Consider the following 16018-nt stretch of genomic DNA (forward strand, 5'->3'; position numbering starts at 1 on the left):
TATGACGCGGGATGCGCTAGTCCCGGCCTGGCAACGGCTGGCCTGGGGCTGCAGTCTCCTATTCGGGTATGGTCGCTGCCCACTGCCGGCCGAGAGGGGCGGATTAGTCAGCCACCCCTGGTCCTCGGACTAGCCGTCTCGGGTTAGCCCCAGATGCGGGTTATGCATCCGTCGTATGTAAGATATTATGGGTAACGTAATCCACAAGCGAGCCGCGGATACAACCGAACCGCGGATCCTTCGCCATGGCCATTACTATTTGAAGCTATTCAATCACAAACTCCATTAAATTTACTGAATAAATATATGAAAATTCAGCTATTTACTAGGACAGCTCCGAATTGTATGTCCAACTGTTCCACAGCCACTGCAGCGTGGCAAAGCCCGTTGACGAGGTACAGGAGTAGTTTGCTCAGGCTGCTCATTAAGCTGCGTATTTAGCTGCTGAACGCGATTTTGGCCTTCCTGTACAGATAAAAGGGTATCATTCCCTAGTAGAGCACGCCTTCTTGCTTTCTTTTTATATTTTCGCTCATTTTCGGCTCGTAAAGTCTTGATTTCTTGCTGTAAAAGGAGGTTGGTTTGCATCGCCATTTGAGCAGCCTTTTCAAGATGTTGAATATGAGCAATTGGGCTACTAGAAAGCTTTCGTTTAGCACTAAGACTGTTCTGTAAGCTGCGTATCTCTCGATCTAACTGGCGAGTATTCTGTGGAGTCTGGAAAGCAGAGGAAATTGACCCTTCAACTAGTGACGGTGCAGGTGTAGGTGTATGTAGTCGAAAGGTAAGCTTTGAAAGAACTCGTTCTTGATTAAGTGGCTTAAGCCCTGCTCCTGCGAAACCACTGCAGATATTCGTAGAAGTAAAGACTTGAGCCCGTGCGTCTGGATATAGTGATAAAAAGTCCTCTTTATCAATATGGTTGTTACCCGCAATCATACGCCCTTCAAGCAGTTTTCCGTATGCGCGTTTAAGCGGGCCAAAAACACCCACATCAAGCGGTTGAAGAAGGTGCGAAGCGTGAGCAGGCATACAAAGACATATTATTGCATTTTTTTTGCAAAAATCGTCGAATTCAGCAGTCAAATGACTACTATGGCCATCCAGAATGAGCAGGCGTTTTGCCCCAGTCATATAACGCCTAGAGGAGGGTTCAAAGACATTCTTTAGCCAAAGAAGACCTATTTCATCGGTAGTCCAGCCATTTTGGCTTGTTGCAATCCACCAGTCTCCGGCAAGTTTAGGTTCTTGAAACCATGCGGCCTGTTGATTGCCTGCTTTAAGTATAATGACTGGTGGTATATGTACGCCGCTTGAGCTGACTGTTTCGATGATTGTAACCCATTCACGATTACCCTGGATAACCCTGCGTGGCCGCTCACTACGCTCTACTGCAGTAATAACTTTAGCAGCTGAGCAGAGCCCCATTGCAAAGCCAGTTTCATCAAAATTCCAGATATCGTCTTCGTGTATGCCGTGTTCTTGGATAGTCTCGTGGACAGTTTGAAACCATGGTATTATAACCTTCGGATCTTCTTGTTTTGCGCGTTGATATGTAATCCGTCTGCTGTATCGTGTACGTAGTTGAGGATGGCGTTTAGTAAAATTATATGACCAGTTAACTCCAATCATTGCCGTAGGGATTTGAAGACGCGAACGAAGTAATATCTCTGCCATTTCACGTAGGAATTCGGGGCGAATTGGAAATCCTCGCGTATCTGCATCTAGTAATCGCTTAACAAGGATTTCTTCTTCAAATTGAGAAAGTTTATGGCCATTGGCGCGCGTTTCTGATCGTGGTTTTACACCGCGGAGTCGATCGCGTAGAGTATTTTCAGGGATCATAAAAACCTGTGCAGCGCGTAATATAGATTTAATTTGACCCTTTTGATAAGCTGAAATAGCCATCTGAATACGCGATTCTTTAGAAGGAGGCATATTGCATTCAGTGTTGAAGATATGACGCGTTGAATAAAGGGGGTGGAATGCTGATTGAGGATCCGCGGTTCGGTTGTATCCGCGGCTCGCTTGTGGATTACGTTATATGTTATGTGCATTATGCTATGTATGCATTTCTCATATTTCTCATATTTCTCATGACGCATCATTCATCGTCGAACATCTCCCGACGTTCGCTCAAGTTCACCAATATTCTTCGTCTTCCTCCACCTCTTCTTCCGCCTCTTCATTGCCAGCTGAGGTCTCGGGAATCTCGATGATCTCGTCAAAATATCTCCGGAAGTTTCTTTCGGCAGTCACGCGGGCGGCGTTCTAAGCCATAAGTCAGTGCTCGCTGGTCCTAGAAAGAGGGTGAGTGACTGACCATGGTGGTTCTGAAAAACCGACGGCGTTGTTCGCCGCTTATCTCGCGGATCAACTCGGCGATTGCATGGTTGTTCGCGAGGCGCGCAATGTAGACGAGGATTTCCTCAAAGGCGGCCACGTTGAGCGGGCGACCGTGTCTAATAAGCGCGTTCACCACGAGGGTGTTGCTAAAGGCACAAGCCATCAGGAATACCCCGCGGAATACCACGATATCCTGCAGCTGCTCTTTGACGCCCATCTCCATCAATGCGTGCACCACGGTGGACTGGCCACGACGGATGGCATAGAGCAGCTCGAGCAGGCCCATTTTCTCGACGTCAACGTCGGCCATGAGGCGCTTGACGACCTCCACGCGGTTAAGCTGATCTGCCACTTCCAGTGCACTCGCTCCGCTCTCGCTAAGAGCATCTCGCCTGGCACCCATGCGCATCAGCTGTGTGACTTGGTCGGCATCGTTCTGCAGGCAGGCGAAGTGCAACGCCACCGTGAAGTTCTTAAGGGGGTCATCAAGAGGCACCATGCCACTCTGGAGACCCAAGGAATGGATTATGCAAGGTCTCGCGATCTGGGCCTGAATTTGGTTGCTCATGGTGGCGGCTCACTCTATGAACAATCCAGATTGATTAGCCTGTACTGCGGTCCATGGACAGGAACAGAATTCTTCGTTGGCCTTTGGGGATGCCTCTCTGATGAAGTCCAAAGGAAGCATATGCTTACTTGTTTCTCAGGATATCAGTTGGGATGATTCGGTTCCAAGAGTAAATGGAGATATCCAACTGACCAAAGGTCGTGATGATCGCCAAAGAGGAAAGAAGTACAGCTCTGGACTAATGCACTTGATTTCTCTTTCTGGGCTGGGCAGAAGCAGGGCCCTCTCTCTGCTTGTCTAACTCATTAAGAAGCCAAAAGCTTGCCAACAGGAGAAAAGAGGTAGAAATGTTGAGGCCGGTAGTTTGCTTGTCATCAAGCCCAGTACACGGCAGTCTAGGATCAAAACAAAGGTGACAATCAGCAACAGAACACTGCTGAAGGAGAGGTGAGTCTGTTAGACGGGGCTCATTCACTCCAGCACGTAACGCGACGACACCATCAACCAGGGTTCCGGTACAGCTTTGGTATTCACGAGGGCTCCTTTTTTCTTGGACAGCTACGCTTAGTGGAAGTGACCGGCAAATCTGTGATCAGTAGAGCTATAGTTTACTTATTGGCCTACAAAAGATGTTTCTAGGACGATCTGGATTTGGGCAAAGTCGCCAGAGGAAGGAAATGATGGCAGCAGTAATTCCATAGTTTAGATACATAGGAGCAACCAATAATAACGAACCTGAAAGCCAAACTCCATAACATGCCATCCTTCAAAGGTTTCTATGACCCCCGAAAAGGATGCATAACCAGAACCTGCACCATGAGGAGTTCCATCTCAGCGTTCTGGTTGGCAGCAAACAAGCCAGCGGTGGTGGGGAGGCATCAATTGCTACTGCTCCACCTCCTCCCCCCCTCCCCTTCTTTCTTTTTCTTCCCGACAACAACGCCGGCTTCCTTTCTTTACCCTCGTCCATCACTGTCCGTCTCTCTTTCTCTGCCAAAAAAAGTTATTTAGCTGTTTCTGCTTGTTGATTCCCCCATCACGAGTTCTCGTTGGATCTGCCTCGTAGCCTCGAAACAGGGACCGAGAAGGTCCATTTCGAGCTGCAGGCCGTGGATATTCCCCGCGCAATTTAGCTCCTGCGGTTCACCAAGCTTAACGGCGCCGCCAGGCACCTTCAATCCTTTATACAGCATCGTACGCCTTGTGTTGCTGCAGATTCCTTTTTTCGCGACCGATCCCAATCCCGAACCCGACGCGATGAACGACACCACTCCCTCTCCCACCCCCGGCCCGGCGACCAAGCCATCCCCCAGCTCGCGATCCCCGCCGGCGTCGACAGCTGGAACCAAGCGCAAGCGAACGCCAGCTGGCAAATACTATGCAGTCAAGGTGGGCTATCAACCCGGGGTTTATAATCTGTGGAACGAATGCTTGACCCAGGTGACGGGATACAAAGGCGCAGTGTGTAAGTGGACCGGATAATGAAACCGCATCTACGCAATCGAAGACGATCGGAGCTGACAGTAGCTGTCTAGTCCAGGCTTTCACTACGTATGAAGACGCCAGTGCGTTTCTGACAGGCACCCGGCCTCCCAGCGCGCGAGGTGCCACGCCCCTAGATTCAGAACCTACCCGATTTTACGGCGTTCAGCGTGGACGGGTTCCCGGCGTGTACACGAATTGGGCCACGGCCCAGGATCAAATAAAAGGATTCACTCGGCCTCGATACAAGAAATTCCCTACCCGAGAAGAGGCGGAGGCCTTCGTGAAGCTGGGTCAAGGGAGCAGTGGCGCGACGTTTGCTACGACTGCGCCCGCTTCCAAGCGTCTGCCGGGGGGCGCGGGGATGACGGACGAGATCCCGCGAGACGAGCAGGGCGAGCCGTTCGAAGCGGGCGATGGGTTTTTACCGCCAGATGCAGAGGACGGGTTCGATCCCAACGTCCATCTCGATCCTAAAACCGGGAAGGTGGTCTATAAATCGAAGGAGCAAAAAGATGCCACGAAGACCATGCCGACGGGTCCTCCGGGGATGCTGCGAATCTACACGGATGGCAGCTCCTTGAAGAATGGCCGGTCGGCGGCATCGGCGGGTGTTGGCGTATATTTCGGGCCTGGAGATAAGAGGTTTGTTTCGTCGCTTTGAGATATTTTTCGTCTTGTTGTGATGTCCTGGTCCCTTTTTACTGACGCGTCAACTCTTCCTAGTAGGAATGTTTCGGAGCCTCTCAAAGGTAGCCGTCAAACGAATCAGCGGGCTGAGTTGACGGCAATCCTGCGAGCTTTAGACATTGCACCGCGACATCGCGACGTGACCATCTTCACAGACAGCCGATACGCCATCGACTGCGTCACCTCGTGGTTCATCAAATGGCGGAAGAACAATTGGATGACCGCCGGTAACAAACCGGTCGAAAACAAAGACCTGGTCGAATCGATTCTCGTGAAGATCGAGGAGCGCGAAGAGCTCAAGGTCAAGACCTTGTTTGAATGGATCAAGGGACACAATTTCGACCCTGGAAACGAGGCTGCCGACCGTCTCGCCGTCAGCGGCGCTCAGCGAGGCGTGTCCGAGAAGGCGGCCGCGATGCAGGCCCTGAAGGATATTCCGGACGAGGAATTCGATGATGATCTTTAACCCATCAATTTTCTTTCCACGTTCTTTTCTTTCTTTTAATTATCCCTATTTCCTCTCGATCCCGTTCTCCTGACGAACGATAATGATGTCTCTGCGATTGTTCGACTGCTCCGCACTAGCTCTAGTTATTACAAGTCCGTGGTGTACCAGCGTGAGACTCGCACAAGGCATAAGCCATAAGCCATATAGCAGCAGCATCCATGGTCTCCAGTAGAATTTTTCTTGAAATCGTCGGGCGAAACGCTGGTTGCGGATTACCCCATTGGGGATGGCGGTGCATCAGTCATCCGCCCTTCTCTCGCGCCGTTTCTCCATCCTTCTTTTCCCTCCCCACGCTCTCTTCATTCTTGACAGCATCATCCCCTGCCGTCCCCCAAACAGGAATCTCGCTATCCTTCTTCGTCCTCTATCTATGACAGCTCAACTCTCGCCCTACGTACTCTGGATCATGATTGAATAACACGTGCTTGTACTTTGATCAACATTCCTCACATCTGCATACTATTCCTCAGACGTTCTTGGCATCATCGACGTACTTGGCATCATCGACGTACTTGGCACTGTACTAGTTAATCGATCCTGGTACTACTATTTAAAGCTCCACCTGGCGAAGTAGGGGACAGCACAGCATGCCCAGCCTTTCGCTGATCAATTTCAACATCGTTTGCGCCACCCTGGGGGGCTTCATCTCGGTGTTCGGACTAGTATCTTACTTGTTCAAGGAGCGATTCTACTTGTCCGAAGCATGTTCGTTCACCATCCTCGAAGATCAACGGCGAGCCGTCCCATACTAACGCAAACGCAGTGATTTCCCTCCTGGCGGGGGTCATCTTCTCCCCGCATGCTGCCAATTTCATACGGCCTCACGAGTATGCGCTAGGCTCCGAGCAGAACCTAGAAGAAATCACGTTGTATTTCACGCGGCTCGTTCTGGGAGTGCAGTTGGTTCTTGCCGGTGTACAGCTCCCCAAACGCTATCTCCAAATAGAATGGCGGAGTCTATCGCTTCTCCTGGGGCCTGGGATGGCGGCCATGTGGATCTGCAGTAGCTTGCTTATTTGGGCGATGATCCCGAACTTCGAGTTCGTCCATGCTCTTGTGGTCGGGGCATGCGTTACCCCCACGGACCCGGTGCTTTCGAACTCCATCGTCAAAGGGAAGTTTGCCGACAAAAATGTCCCGCGCTCCTTACAGCGGATCATTATTGCCGAATCCGGTGCCAACGATGGTCTTGGATATCCTTTCCTCTTCTTTGGTCTCTATCTTCTCCAGTACGTGGGCATGGGGAGCGAAGGCCAGAGTGGGGGTGCCGGAAAAGCCATGGGGCTGTGGTTTTACGAGACTTGGGTCTACACTGTTCTATTGAGCGTTGTCTACGGAGCCACTGTCGGCTGGATTTCCCGCGAACTGCTTCATTGGGCGGAGGAGAAGCGGTATGTTGACCGTGAGAGTTTCCTTGTTTTTGCAATCGCACTTTCGGTATGTTCCCCAATCGCGTGGATCGTGATTATTAGCTACTAACACCCTCGCCGTAGCTTTTCATCTTGGGAACCTGCGGCATGATTGGGACTGACGACCTGCTTGCATGCTTTGTGGCTGGCAATGTTTTCACTCAAGAGTAAGCATCCCGTCAATCCAATTGGCTCTAGAGGTGTGGTGCTGACATGAAACTCGAAGTGATTGGTTCCGTCTGGAGACGATGGATGATTCGCTGCAGCCGACCATTGATATGCTGCTGAACTTGGCAGTCTTCATGTGGTTCGGCGCCGTCTGTCCGTGGTCCTCGTTTCTCAACAACGAGATCATTCCCATATATCGCCTGATCTTCTTAGGGATCTTGATCCTACTCGTTCGCCGGATGCCCGTCATCTTGGCAATGCATAAGCATATCAACCAGATTGAGAATCTTTTCCAGGCCGCCTTTGTCGGTTTCTTTGGCCCTATTGGAGTAGGTGCTGTCTTCTACTTATCCATAAGTCGAGAATATCTGCGTCAAATTACCACATCAGACGGGCAGATGCGCGAGGACGCCCAACGAGTCTCGGAAGCGATCGATGTAGTTGTGTGGTTTCTGGTCATCTGCAGTATTGTAAGCCCATTCCTTCGCCATAAAATCGTGTCTTTTCTAATTCGGGATATGCAGGTTGTCCATGGGCTGTCAATTCCCTTGGTGAAGGCAGGGTACCATATTCCTCGGACTATTTCCCATGTACTCAGCAATACTACAACGATCGAGGTTGAGCCCGTCTCGATTGCAAATGTTCAGCATACCCACAGTACTGCTACCCAGGACTCCAATTCTGCCAACAACCGAGGGCGTAAACGCCCTTCTTCGCAGGCACCGCCGTCAACCATTCTTCAAATTGGCCGATCTATCATAAGGCCTCGTTCGACGGATCAGCCACCGCTAGGTACTGGTCATGCCGAAGAGCCCGAGCGGCCGGTCAGACTCGTGGTCACCGGGACAAGCCTCCTGGATACAGGGAAGGGGCAGTCCCCGGTGGACCTAGGAAGCTCGTGATTTTCGAATCTTGGGGATCTGGCCTTGAAGATTTCCAGTTGCAACCGAACTAACATACAATCCCATGGACCGGTGGAAGGGATTGACGGGGTCCCTAGCAGAACTGGGAGTTCCTAAGAATGCGGGCTTGCCAGGAACTACGGAGTACGGGATCTACTAGAGTTCTCCACAGACTGTCAGAGGAAGGAATATTCAGCCTGGTATCTTGTTGGACAATTTGCCTACGTATAAGGCCTTTATGCCAGAATTAGGTCCTGGAAGTAGACACCTAAGGACGGACAAGGACGTATTTGGCCTGGGTACGAACTACCGGGGAATCAGAAGTAGCAAGGTAGCAGATAAATAAGATTTTCGGATTTTTCTAGGACAAGCTTTTAGGTAATGTCTCGCTGCACCCACATCTCACTCCTCCGACACGTGTCAAACCACCATTACATCTTTTAGATTCAGCCCCTTGTCCTCCCTCTCTCGGTATCTCTAACTCTCGCAATGGTCTCGTCGCTGACACATGGACCATCAAAGTCATCCATACTCCCGCCGCCATTAGAGTAAAGATAAGCAGGTCGTGAAAGAGAAAAAGGAACAAGAAAATAATAGGGAGATAGGGGGTAGAGAGAAAGAAAAAAGAGAGGGAGAGAGGAAAGCAAGGGGAAGAAGAACACGGGAGGATTGAATGGAATATGCAATACCTGAGCATATCCCAGACATTTTGCCCCCGTCACCGTTGAAAATCCAAGGACTCGATTACCATCAAGAGGGGGGAAATAATCCGCCTATTTCCCTATCTCTTTTGATGCAATGAAAAAAAAAAAGTCCGTTTGTCAGTCCTGATTCCTTATTCTGCGTCTTCCTCCTCGACATCGTCTGGGCCTCCATTTCCAGACGAATGAGATCGAAGAGAAAGACAGAATGCACCACATCACATCCAGCGCCCTAATCCACACGTCTATGGAAAAATAGGAAACATTCATTCAGTCGTTAAGAGTCCCATCCACACGTCCACACATCAAAATCCGATCTGCTTCCGCCAAAGCAAATCGGTAGGTCATGCGAGGAAAATAAATCGGGGTATATATCAGAGCGACAGTCCGTTAGATAGAGCATCGCAAACATGTCGATCAAAGAGAAGTGATGAATCAATCCATCACCAAGGACGGGTTTTCTTGTTCCATTCATCACGAATGCACAAAACGATATGCAGGAAGGAAATAGCAAGTAACAAGCAAGTAAGCAAGGTATTATAAGAGGAACTGTAATTGAAATCGAAGAAAATAAGAAGGCAAAGAAAGAGGAAGAAAAAAGAAGACAAGTGATTGAAAATGTTGAAGGAGATCATTCAGGTCGTCCTAAAGAGAAGCGCCTCCACATCTCTTTGGGTAGATTTGATTTGTCTCCGCAGTCGAGGTAAAGTTCGACGGATAAGATGACCAGGTAAAGGCCATTCAATGCCATGAGAGTTCGGGGGGGCGAAGCAAGTCACCCCCACAAAAAGGGGTCTTTTTTTTCTTTTTAGATGTTCGGTAAATGTCTCTCTTTAGATAGAGAAGGCAGAAACCACTACTCCCTTGGTGTTTGTATGTGCATTTGGGAGGAGAGAGGGTGGAAAGGAAACAATCAGGCAATGCGCTGGTAAAACAGCAGGTATGCCACCTTGTTGTCTCGAGAGCCGTATCGGCCAAGAGGCGTGCGCACGCCAGAAGATGGCCCAGATGGGTTTCCGTTGACTGCCGAGGTGGACTTTTTGCTGGCGTGGCCACTGGAGCCGGTTCCGTTGACTTGGCTCCAGCCTCTTTCGTTGTCGGATTGTTCCAGATCATCGATATGATCGAATATATTCGCATTGGGATCCTTCTCGTGCTTGTGCTGCTCAAGCGCCGCCGCGAGCACCTTGGGATCTTCTTCACCACCAGCCTCGGCAACGTCTTCGCCCCGAACACGACGAATGACGGTGTCGTCCAGACGAATCCATTCGCGACCCTCCTGGCGACGAACATCAACAGTGTAATGTCCGCCGCTGGCATTCTTGCCGTGGTGATAGATAACCCCAATCAGTCGGTACTTGGGAAGACCGCCCTGACTCATCATGATATTGCGTCTATTGGGAGGAAAGACCTCACGCGGAATTTCCAAGTCCAGGGGGTACCCGATTTTCTTCCAGATCTTCTGGGTCCCATTGGTCACGCTGTCGTATTGGAAACGCTTGAGGTGGAGGATCAGCACGGGCGGCAGGTCCTCGATGAAGATTTGCTTCGTAGCGGTCACGTTGGAGCCTCGCGACGAGTTGAAGTCACCCTGAATGCTTTCTGGCTTGGTCAGGCCCTTAAGAGCGTCGACGATGTTGTTGATCTCGGGGGAGCCGATGTCCAGCTGAAGCGGTTGGTAAGGCTCCAGGGTCACAGAGGTCTTGTTGCCAGGAACCCTGAATTCAGATCGGATTCTGCCGCCAAAGATCTTGGTCATGGGGGATTCCTGGGAGATGTGACCAGATGATCGCGTAACTGCCGGCTTCTGTTTGTGACCAACTTCCATCCAGCCGTCTGCAGGCTCTCCGTCCGCGGCCGAGGATTCTTCATTCGAAGGGTCGGCCGATCCATCGGGTGCAAAAGAAGCATCTTTAGCAGCACGGGCACATTCTTCGTGCATCTCTTCCAACAAAAAGCCTAGGAATTCTTGGGCATCTTGCTGGTGGCCACGCTAGAAACGAAAACGTTAGAGAAAAAAAAGCATGCGAATGTTAAATAAACGATGACTTACTCGCATATCCCGGAAGCGTGGAAGCTGTCGAATTACTTGATAAACAAACTCCGGAATAAAAGCATCGCCGTACTCTTCCAGCTCATTTGGCTTCAGTCGTAGTTTCAACTGCTCCTCTGATTGAGCAGCGTCAATAATGCGGAATTCTCTCATGAACATAATCCTAGAAGCCGGGAATCAGTGTTGGTTACAGGTTATAAAGAGAAAAGACACCGGCTTACATAGCATCAACCAATGGGAAATCGCTGTGGAAGCTATGCGACGCTCTTCGTCCGATATGATCCAAAAACTGATAGAAAGGAACGCACGAAACCAGAATTTGAAGTACCTGAATCACCGTGATTAGTGGGAGGCTATAGCCAAAAGCACGAGGGAAAAGAAGGGTGAACATACAGAATTCATATAACACATGTTCCCAGTATTTACAAGTCCTCTGGGTTCAAGAAAAGCAACTTTATCGCTGTACTGAGAGACATCATCTCCAAGACTCGTCAAGACATCCGCAAGCGACTCGCTTTTGGGCTTGACAACGCCGTTTGACACGGCAGATGGAGCACCCGACGCGGCCGCACCTTTAGCAAGTGCCTTGGAGCGAACGAGGTCTGCCCATGATTTCGGTGCCGGAGGCGAGGTTGGCTTGGCTGTCTCCTCGGAGCTAGCCTTTTCGGACGCGTGCTCGGGGGCAGTCACGCTGGTCTCATCCGTGGCGACGCCTTCAGATGACTTTGCTCCAGCTTCGGCGGAACGACTGGCTTCCTCCTTGTTTCCTTGGCGCGCAGTGGTGACACTCGAAACGACTGGAACGACGGGCACCACGGAGGCCCCCGACTTGGACCCTTTAGATTGTGACTGGGGACGTGCAGCGGGGTGAACCGCCGAGGACGGCGTAGTCGGCTGCGTAGAATTCGCAGCAGCCGAAGGGGCTACGGACAGAGTTGGAGACTGCGCCTCGGATGGCGTCTGCGAATGCGACTCGACGGGTTTCCGGTCGCCAGTGTCAACGGGGGCCCGTTGAGGAACGTCTTTCGAAGGCAGCTCGACCGAAGCTGCCGAAGACTGCAGCAACCGGTCTTTCCGGCGCCGACGGGGAACTCTGGCGGGAAACGGGTGTTCAGGAACAGAGAGCCAGGGAAGCTACGGTTGTGTCAGGAACAAATAAACCGAAGTGTCGGTTGGAAAGGAGACTTACGGGCGGATGGTATGGCTCTTTGGGTTCCGGAGCCGGAGCCGGAGCCGGAGCAGCCTTCTCCGTGGGCGGGACGGACGGCGAGGGTATGGCAGGGCTCGGTGCCGGATGGACTGGAAGAATGGCCGGAGACTGCGCTTGCATGCCGAACGGAGCAGGCGCCGGGCCAACAGGAGGCGACATGGTAGACTGAAGGGGGGTCGCGGTCCTGGGCTGCATGGGAAGTGACGGAGGGGGCATGTGGGCGGGAGCCATGACCGGCTGCGCAGGAGGGTATGACGAAACAAACATCGGTGCATAGGGAGGCTGGAACGGACGGGGAGGTGGCTGGATCTGAGGATACGGCGGCGCTGCCGTCGGATGGTACCAATGGGGGTACTGCTGCGGCGAGTAGGCGGGAGGGAACTGGCCGTTCATATGGGGAGGATATCCCATGTATGCGGGAGGCGAGCGCATATTGGGAGGCCCTGTCGTGTACATGTCTTGCTGTCTTCGAGAAGCGGGCAAGGGTGGCTGCCCATGGGGCATAGCGGGCAGGTGATGGTTCATCATGTCTAGACGTCGGAGGGTCGTCTCGACGATTCAGCCACGCGTTGCCTCAATGGGAGCCATGCGAATCGGGGCGGGAGACGGGGGGAGAAGGAGGCGATATAAGACGGAACGGGGAGGAGAGGAGTGAAAGCCGTAGACCGTCTTAAGCAGCCATTCTTAGCTTCACAGCCGGAGAGGGAAGAACCGTGAGGAATGGCGTAATCAATAGGGGAGAAGCTTGGCGCTGGTGGTCCTGTTCAAGCCTGAAGGGATTTGTTAGAGCGCGATGGGAGGGAAGCGAGGGAGCCAAAGCCGCATCCAATAGAGGGGAAAGAAGCCAAAGGAGAAGAGGAGCATACCTGGGACAGGACACTTGCGTAGAAAGAGCGATAATTGACTATACCTCGGGAGTGGGGGGTGCGCGAGGAACCAGCGGCGACAGACAAGGCGGAAGAGAGAGAGAAGTTGCTGAGCTGAGATGAGATGATGTTTTTTTGGGTGCGCACGTGCCTGAGGCTCCGGCGTGCCAAGACATGACATACTCCGGCGTCGCCCCTCTTGGCCTCGTCTCTTCGTCTTCCGTTCGCCTCGTCCCTCGCTGATTCCACCGTCGGGAGAAGCAGGCTTCGCCATCCTCTGCTGCTTCTCCTCTCCTGTCCCATCGTTAGACTTACTATGTGATCACCTCACTTTGCCTTCCTTTAGAATTCATTCCTTTTCCCCGGACCAAGTGATCGGCCAAGTGTTTTGCGCAAGGTACCCCATTCCTCTGGCTTCTGAGAAATCGGGCAATGTCGTCCAATGCTGGTCAGACTCCAGGCTCTTCGAAAGCACTGAATACCTCGAATCAATCCGCATCCGCAACGTTTCACTCGGCCCCTTCGGTTGACAGCGGCTCGCAGCGACGGGCGGGAGGCTCGGGCAGTTTTGGAGCAGGATTAGCATCACGGAATTCGAGTTCTCCGAGAAACAATCAGTCTCGGAGGAATAGACACAAGCAAGCGCGTCCTCGGTTACTGGATGATGACGATTATAACGAATCCGTAGGTGCCCCCTCCCCTAGGTCCCTCCGAAGCCCCCTCTCAGTTTGCATGAGTCAATCCGTTCTGACCAGGTCTGGGACGCGTGAACTAGGCCATCATGAGATCAACCACCAGCCGTAAAGGACAAACGTCCATCACGCATCTTATGAACTTCTCTCTCCCTCCGCGCCCGCAGTATCAACCCCCACCCCGCAACCCCCGCCGGTATGCGTCATGGGGTCTGGGGTCCGGATATCATGCCATGGACAAGGCTCGATATGTTCATGCCAATTACCGGTTTATCGTAACGCCCAATCGAAGTTACCAAGCCCAGGCGGCCAATGCGGATGTTCATCTGGACTGGAATTCCGTGCTTCAAGTCCTGGTGTCGGCCGAAACTCAATCGGCCAGCTGTCCCATCTGTTTATCGACACCAGTGGCCCCTCGAATGGCCCGATGTGGTCATATATTCTGTCTCCCGTGCCTGATACGCTACATGCACTCGGCCGATGACGAGGGCCATGTTCCCGAGAAGAAAGCGCGATGGAAAAAATGCCCCATCTGCTGGGACTCGATCTACATCTCGGAGACTCGGCCCGTGCGATGGTTCCGCGGTCAGGAGGGCGACTTGCCCGTCGAGGGTGGAGATGTGGTGTTACGACTGGTCAAGAGGGAACCGGGTAGCACGTTGGCTCTCCCTCGAGACGGCGCCGAGGGTCTTGGACCCGAAGAGGATATTCCGTGGTATCACGCTGCGGAAGTCGCCGACTACGCCCGCATCATGAAAGGCGGCGAGGACTACATGAACGCCCAGTACGACGTGGAGATCGAAGAACTCCGTCGGCAGGAGCTGGAGGATGAGCTTCTATTCGGTGACGAGACCACTTGGACCCGAAAGGCCGTGGGCGCAATCAATGAGGCCAAGACGAGGCTCCAGGGGATTGGCAACCCACCCGAGATTTCACACCAATCCCCCGTCGCGAGGCAGGCCAAAGAGCCCGTTCCGATTCAGCCTCCGCCCGACGAAGTTGCGATAATGTATACATCCCAGCATGCGACTAAATCGGGGAAGAGCACGCCGGCTACTTCAGGCGAAACGGACAACGTCACGCAAGCCATGGGCCAGGTCGACCTCAGCGCGGCCCCTGAGACCAAGTCTAAACAGAGAGACCCGGGGGTTGGCCGAAGCCGACAACCCAACGGCTCCCAAGCCTCCGACCACCCGTTCTACTTCTATGAGGCCCTGCCTCAGTTCTACCTCTCTCCTCTAGACATTCGCATACTCAAGGCGGCTTTTGGCGACTATTCCGTGTTCCCTGCCACGATCCTTCCTCGGGTCGAGCATATCTCCACCGGACATATCGTCGACGATGAGCTTCGCAAACGGGTGAAATACCTGGGCCATCTGCCCCAGGGCTGCGAGGTGAACTTCCTGGAATGCGATTGGAGAGACGTGGTTGTTCCGGAGATTCTCGACCAATTCGGCGCCGAAACTGGCCGGCGACGAAAGCGGAACCAGGATAAAGAGATCCGCGAGGAGAAGGACCGAATCCGTGCCGAAAAGGAGGATGACAAGCGGTGGGCTGCCTCTCATCGGAAGAGGACCAGCATCGGCATCAGCGACCCGCCATTTTCCGATCGGGATTTCCAGCCACTGGCGAGCGAAGCCTTTGGTATCGGCTCGTCATCGACATCGCCTCCTCAGTCATCATCGAACTTCGGGGCGCTCACATCGCCCTCGACCAGTCCCCCCGGGGCTCGCACCGTGTGGGGGACCGCCGCGGTGGCACAGTCCCAGCCGGCCGATTTGCAATCCGGAACCGCTCCTCGCGACGGGTGGCTCGAGGGATGGGAAGAGGAATTGTTTGCCCAGCAGGAGCGCGAGATCATGGCTCAGACGGCTCCGGCTCCCGAAACCGGAGGCAGCAATCCTCCGCCATCGTCTGCGTCGGGCGGCAAGAAGAAGAAGGGCAAGAAGATTACGCTGATGTCGACCAACATCCAGCGAGGGGCCTGAGCGTTCTCCACGCCCTTCGTTTTCTTTTTACTAATGGTCTAGAGGCCGCCGACCGATTGCGTGTAATTATGGATTCTTTTGGAGTGTGAATGGGCTGTACTTTCTGGGAGACGCATGACCGGAGTTCGCTGCTTGATGCATTTTGCCGAAATTATATACATACATCCACATATTTAGTATTAACGATGAGTCTCGAATGAATAGATTTTTTTTTTCTGCAGGGGATATTGTCCGAATAGATCGGAGTGCCTGCGAGGGAACGGAAGAAGACTCCGTACGCAGGAAGAGTTATGCGTATGCTCAAGATTCAGACTGAGACAGCAATAAACAGAATAAACAGAAAAGTCCCTGATCGTCCGCTGCCCAGGACGAGTCGGATACGCCGGTGCGCGCAAAGTGAGACAAGGGAAGGCGACGGAGCCAATAATCGGACGG

At 52.6% G+C, this 16018-nt stretch overlaps 5 protein-coding genes across 5 annotated transcripts; 2 read left to right on the forward strand and 3 right to left on the reverse strand.

Annotated features, from left to right (window-relative positions):
• Positions 1 to 2299: 2299 nt before the first annotated feature.
• P170DRAFT_364014 (uncharacterized protein) lies at positions 2300 to 2845 on the reverse strand (the record flags this gene model as incomplete). The annotated part of the gene is made up of 1 exon (XM_024844622.1): positions 2300 to 2845. One exon carries the CDS (start codon positions 2843 to 2845, stop codon positions 2300 to 2302), a length of 546 nt encoding a protein of 181 aa, XP_024700708.1.
• Positions 2846 to 5891: 3046 nt separating this feature from the next.
• Positions 5892 to 8434, forward strand: P170DRAFT_466737 (putative Na/H antiporter). The gene is made up of 5 exons (XM_024852438.1): positions 5892 to 6299; positions 6358 to 7031; positions 7088 to 7170; positions 7230 to 7641; positions 7696 to 8434. The coding sequence occupies exons 1-5, from the start codon at positions 6182 to 6184 to the stop codon at positions 8071 to 8073; spliced, it is 1665 nt and encodes a 554-aa protein (XP_024700709.1). The 5' UTR covers positions 5892 to 6181; the 3' UTR covers positions 8074 to 8434.
• Positions 8255 to 8911, reverse strand: P170DRAFT_243185 (uncharacterized protein). The gene has a single exon (XM_024842963.1). The coding sequence runs from the start codon at positions 8768 to 8770 to the stop codon at positions 8435 to 8437; it is 336 nt and encodes a 111-aa protein (XP_024700710.1). The 5' UTR covers positions 8771 to 8911; the 3' UTR covers positions 8255 to 8434.
• Positions 8912 to 9687: 776 nt separating this feature from the next.
• On the reverse strand, positions 9688 to 12541 carry P170DRAFT_478374 (mRNA-binding ubiquitin-specific protease UBP3; the record flags this gene model as incomplete). The annotated part of the gene is made up of 5 exons (XM_024853555.1): positions 9688 to 10767; positions 10828 to 10990; positions 11049 to 11155; positions 11221 to 11961; positions 12017 to 12541. 5 exons carry the CDS (start codon positions 12539 to 12541, stop codon positions 9688 to 9690), a joined length of 2616 nt encoding a protein of 871 aa, XP_024700711.1.
• Positions 12542 to 13335: 794 nt separating this feature from the next.
• On the forward strand, positions 13336 to 15804 carry P170DRAFT_413574 (RING-type E3 ubiquitin transferase MAG2; the record flags this gene model as incomplete). Its single annotated transcript, XM_024846983.1, has 2 exons — positions 13336 to 13587; positions 13679 to 15804. The coding sequence occupies 2 exons, from the start codon at positions 13336 to 13338 to the stop codon at positions 15581 to 15583; spliced, it is 2157 nt and encodes a 718-aa protein (XP_024700712.1). The 3' UTR covers positions 15584 to 15804.
• Positions 15805 to 16018: the final 214 nt, after the last annotated feature.

The sequence above is a fragment of the Aspergillus steynii genome (assembly GCF_002849105.1).
Source record: "Aspergillus steynii IBT 23096 chromosome Unknown P170scaffold_7, whole genome shotgun sequence".
NCBI lineage: Eukaryota > Fungi > Ascomycota > Eurotiomycetes > Eurotiales > Aspergillaceae > Aspergillus > Aspergillus steynii.

Coding starts and splice junctions, on each gene's coding strand:
- P170DRAFT_466737 (XM_024852438.1), top strand. CDS start 6,182: ATGCCCAGCCTTTCGCTGATCAATTTCAACATCGTTTGCGCCACCCTG. Junction 6,300..6,357: donor ATTCTACTTGTCCGAAGCAT/GTTCGTTCACCA, acceptor ACGCAAACGCAG/TGATTTCCCTCCTGGCGGGG. Junction 7,171..7,229: donor GGCAATGTTTTCACTCAAGA/GTAAGCATCCCG, acceptor TGAAACTCGAAG/TGATTGGTTCCGTCTGGAGA.
- P170DRAFT_243185 (XM_024842963.1), bottom strand. CDS start 8,770: ATGCTCAGGTATTGCATATTCCATTCAATCCTCCCGTGTTCTTCTTCC.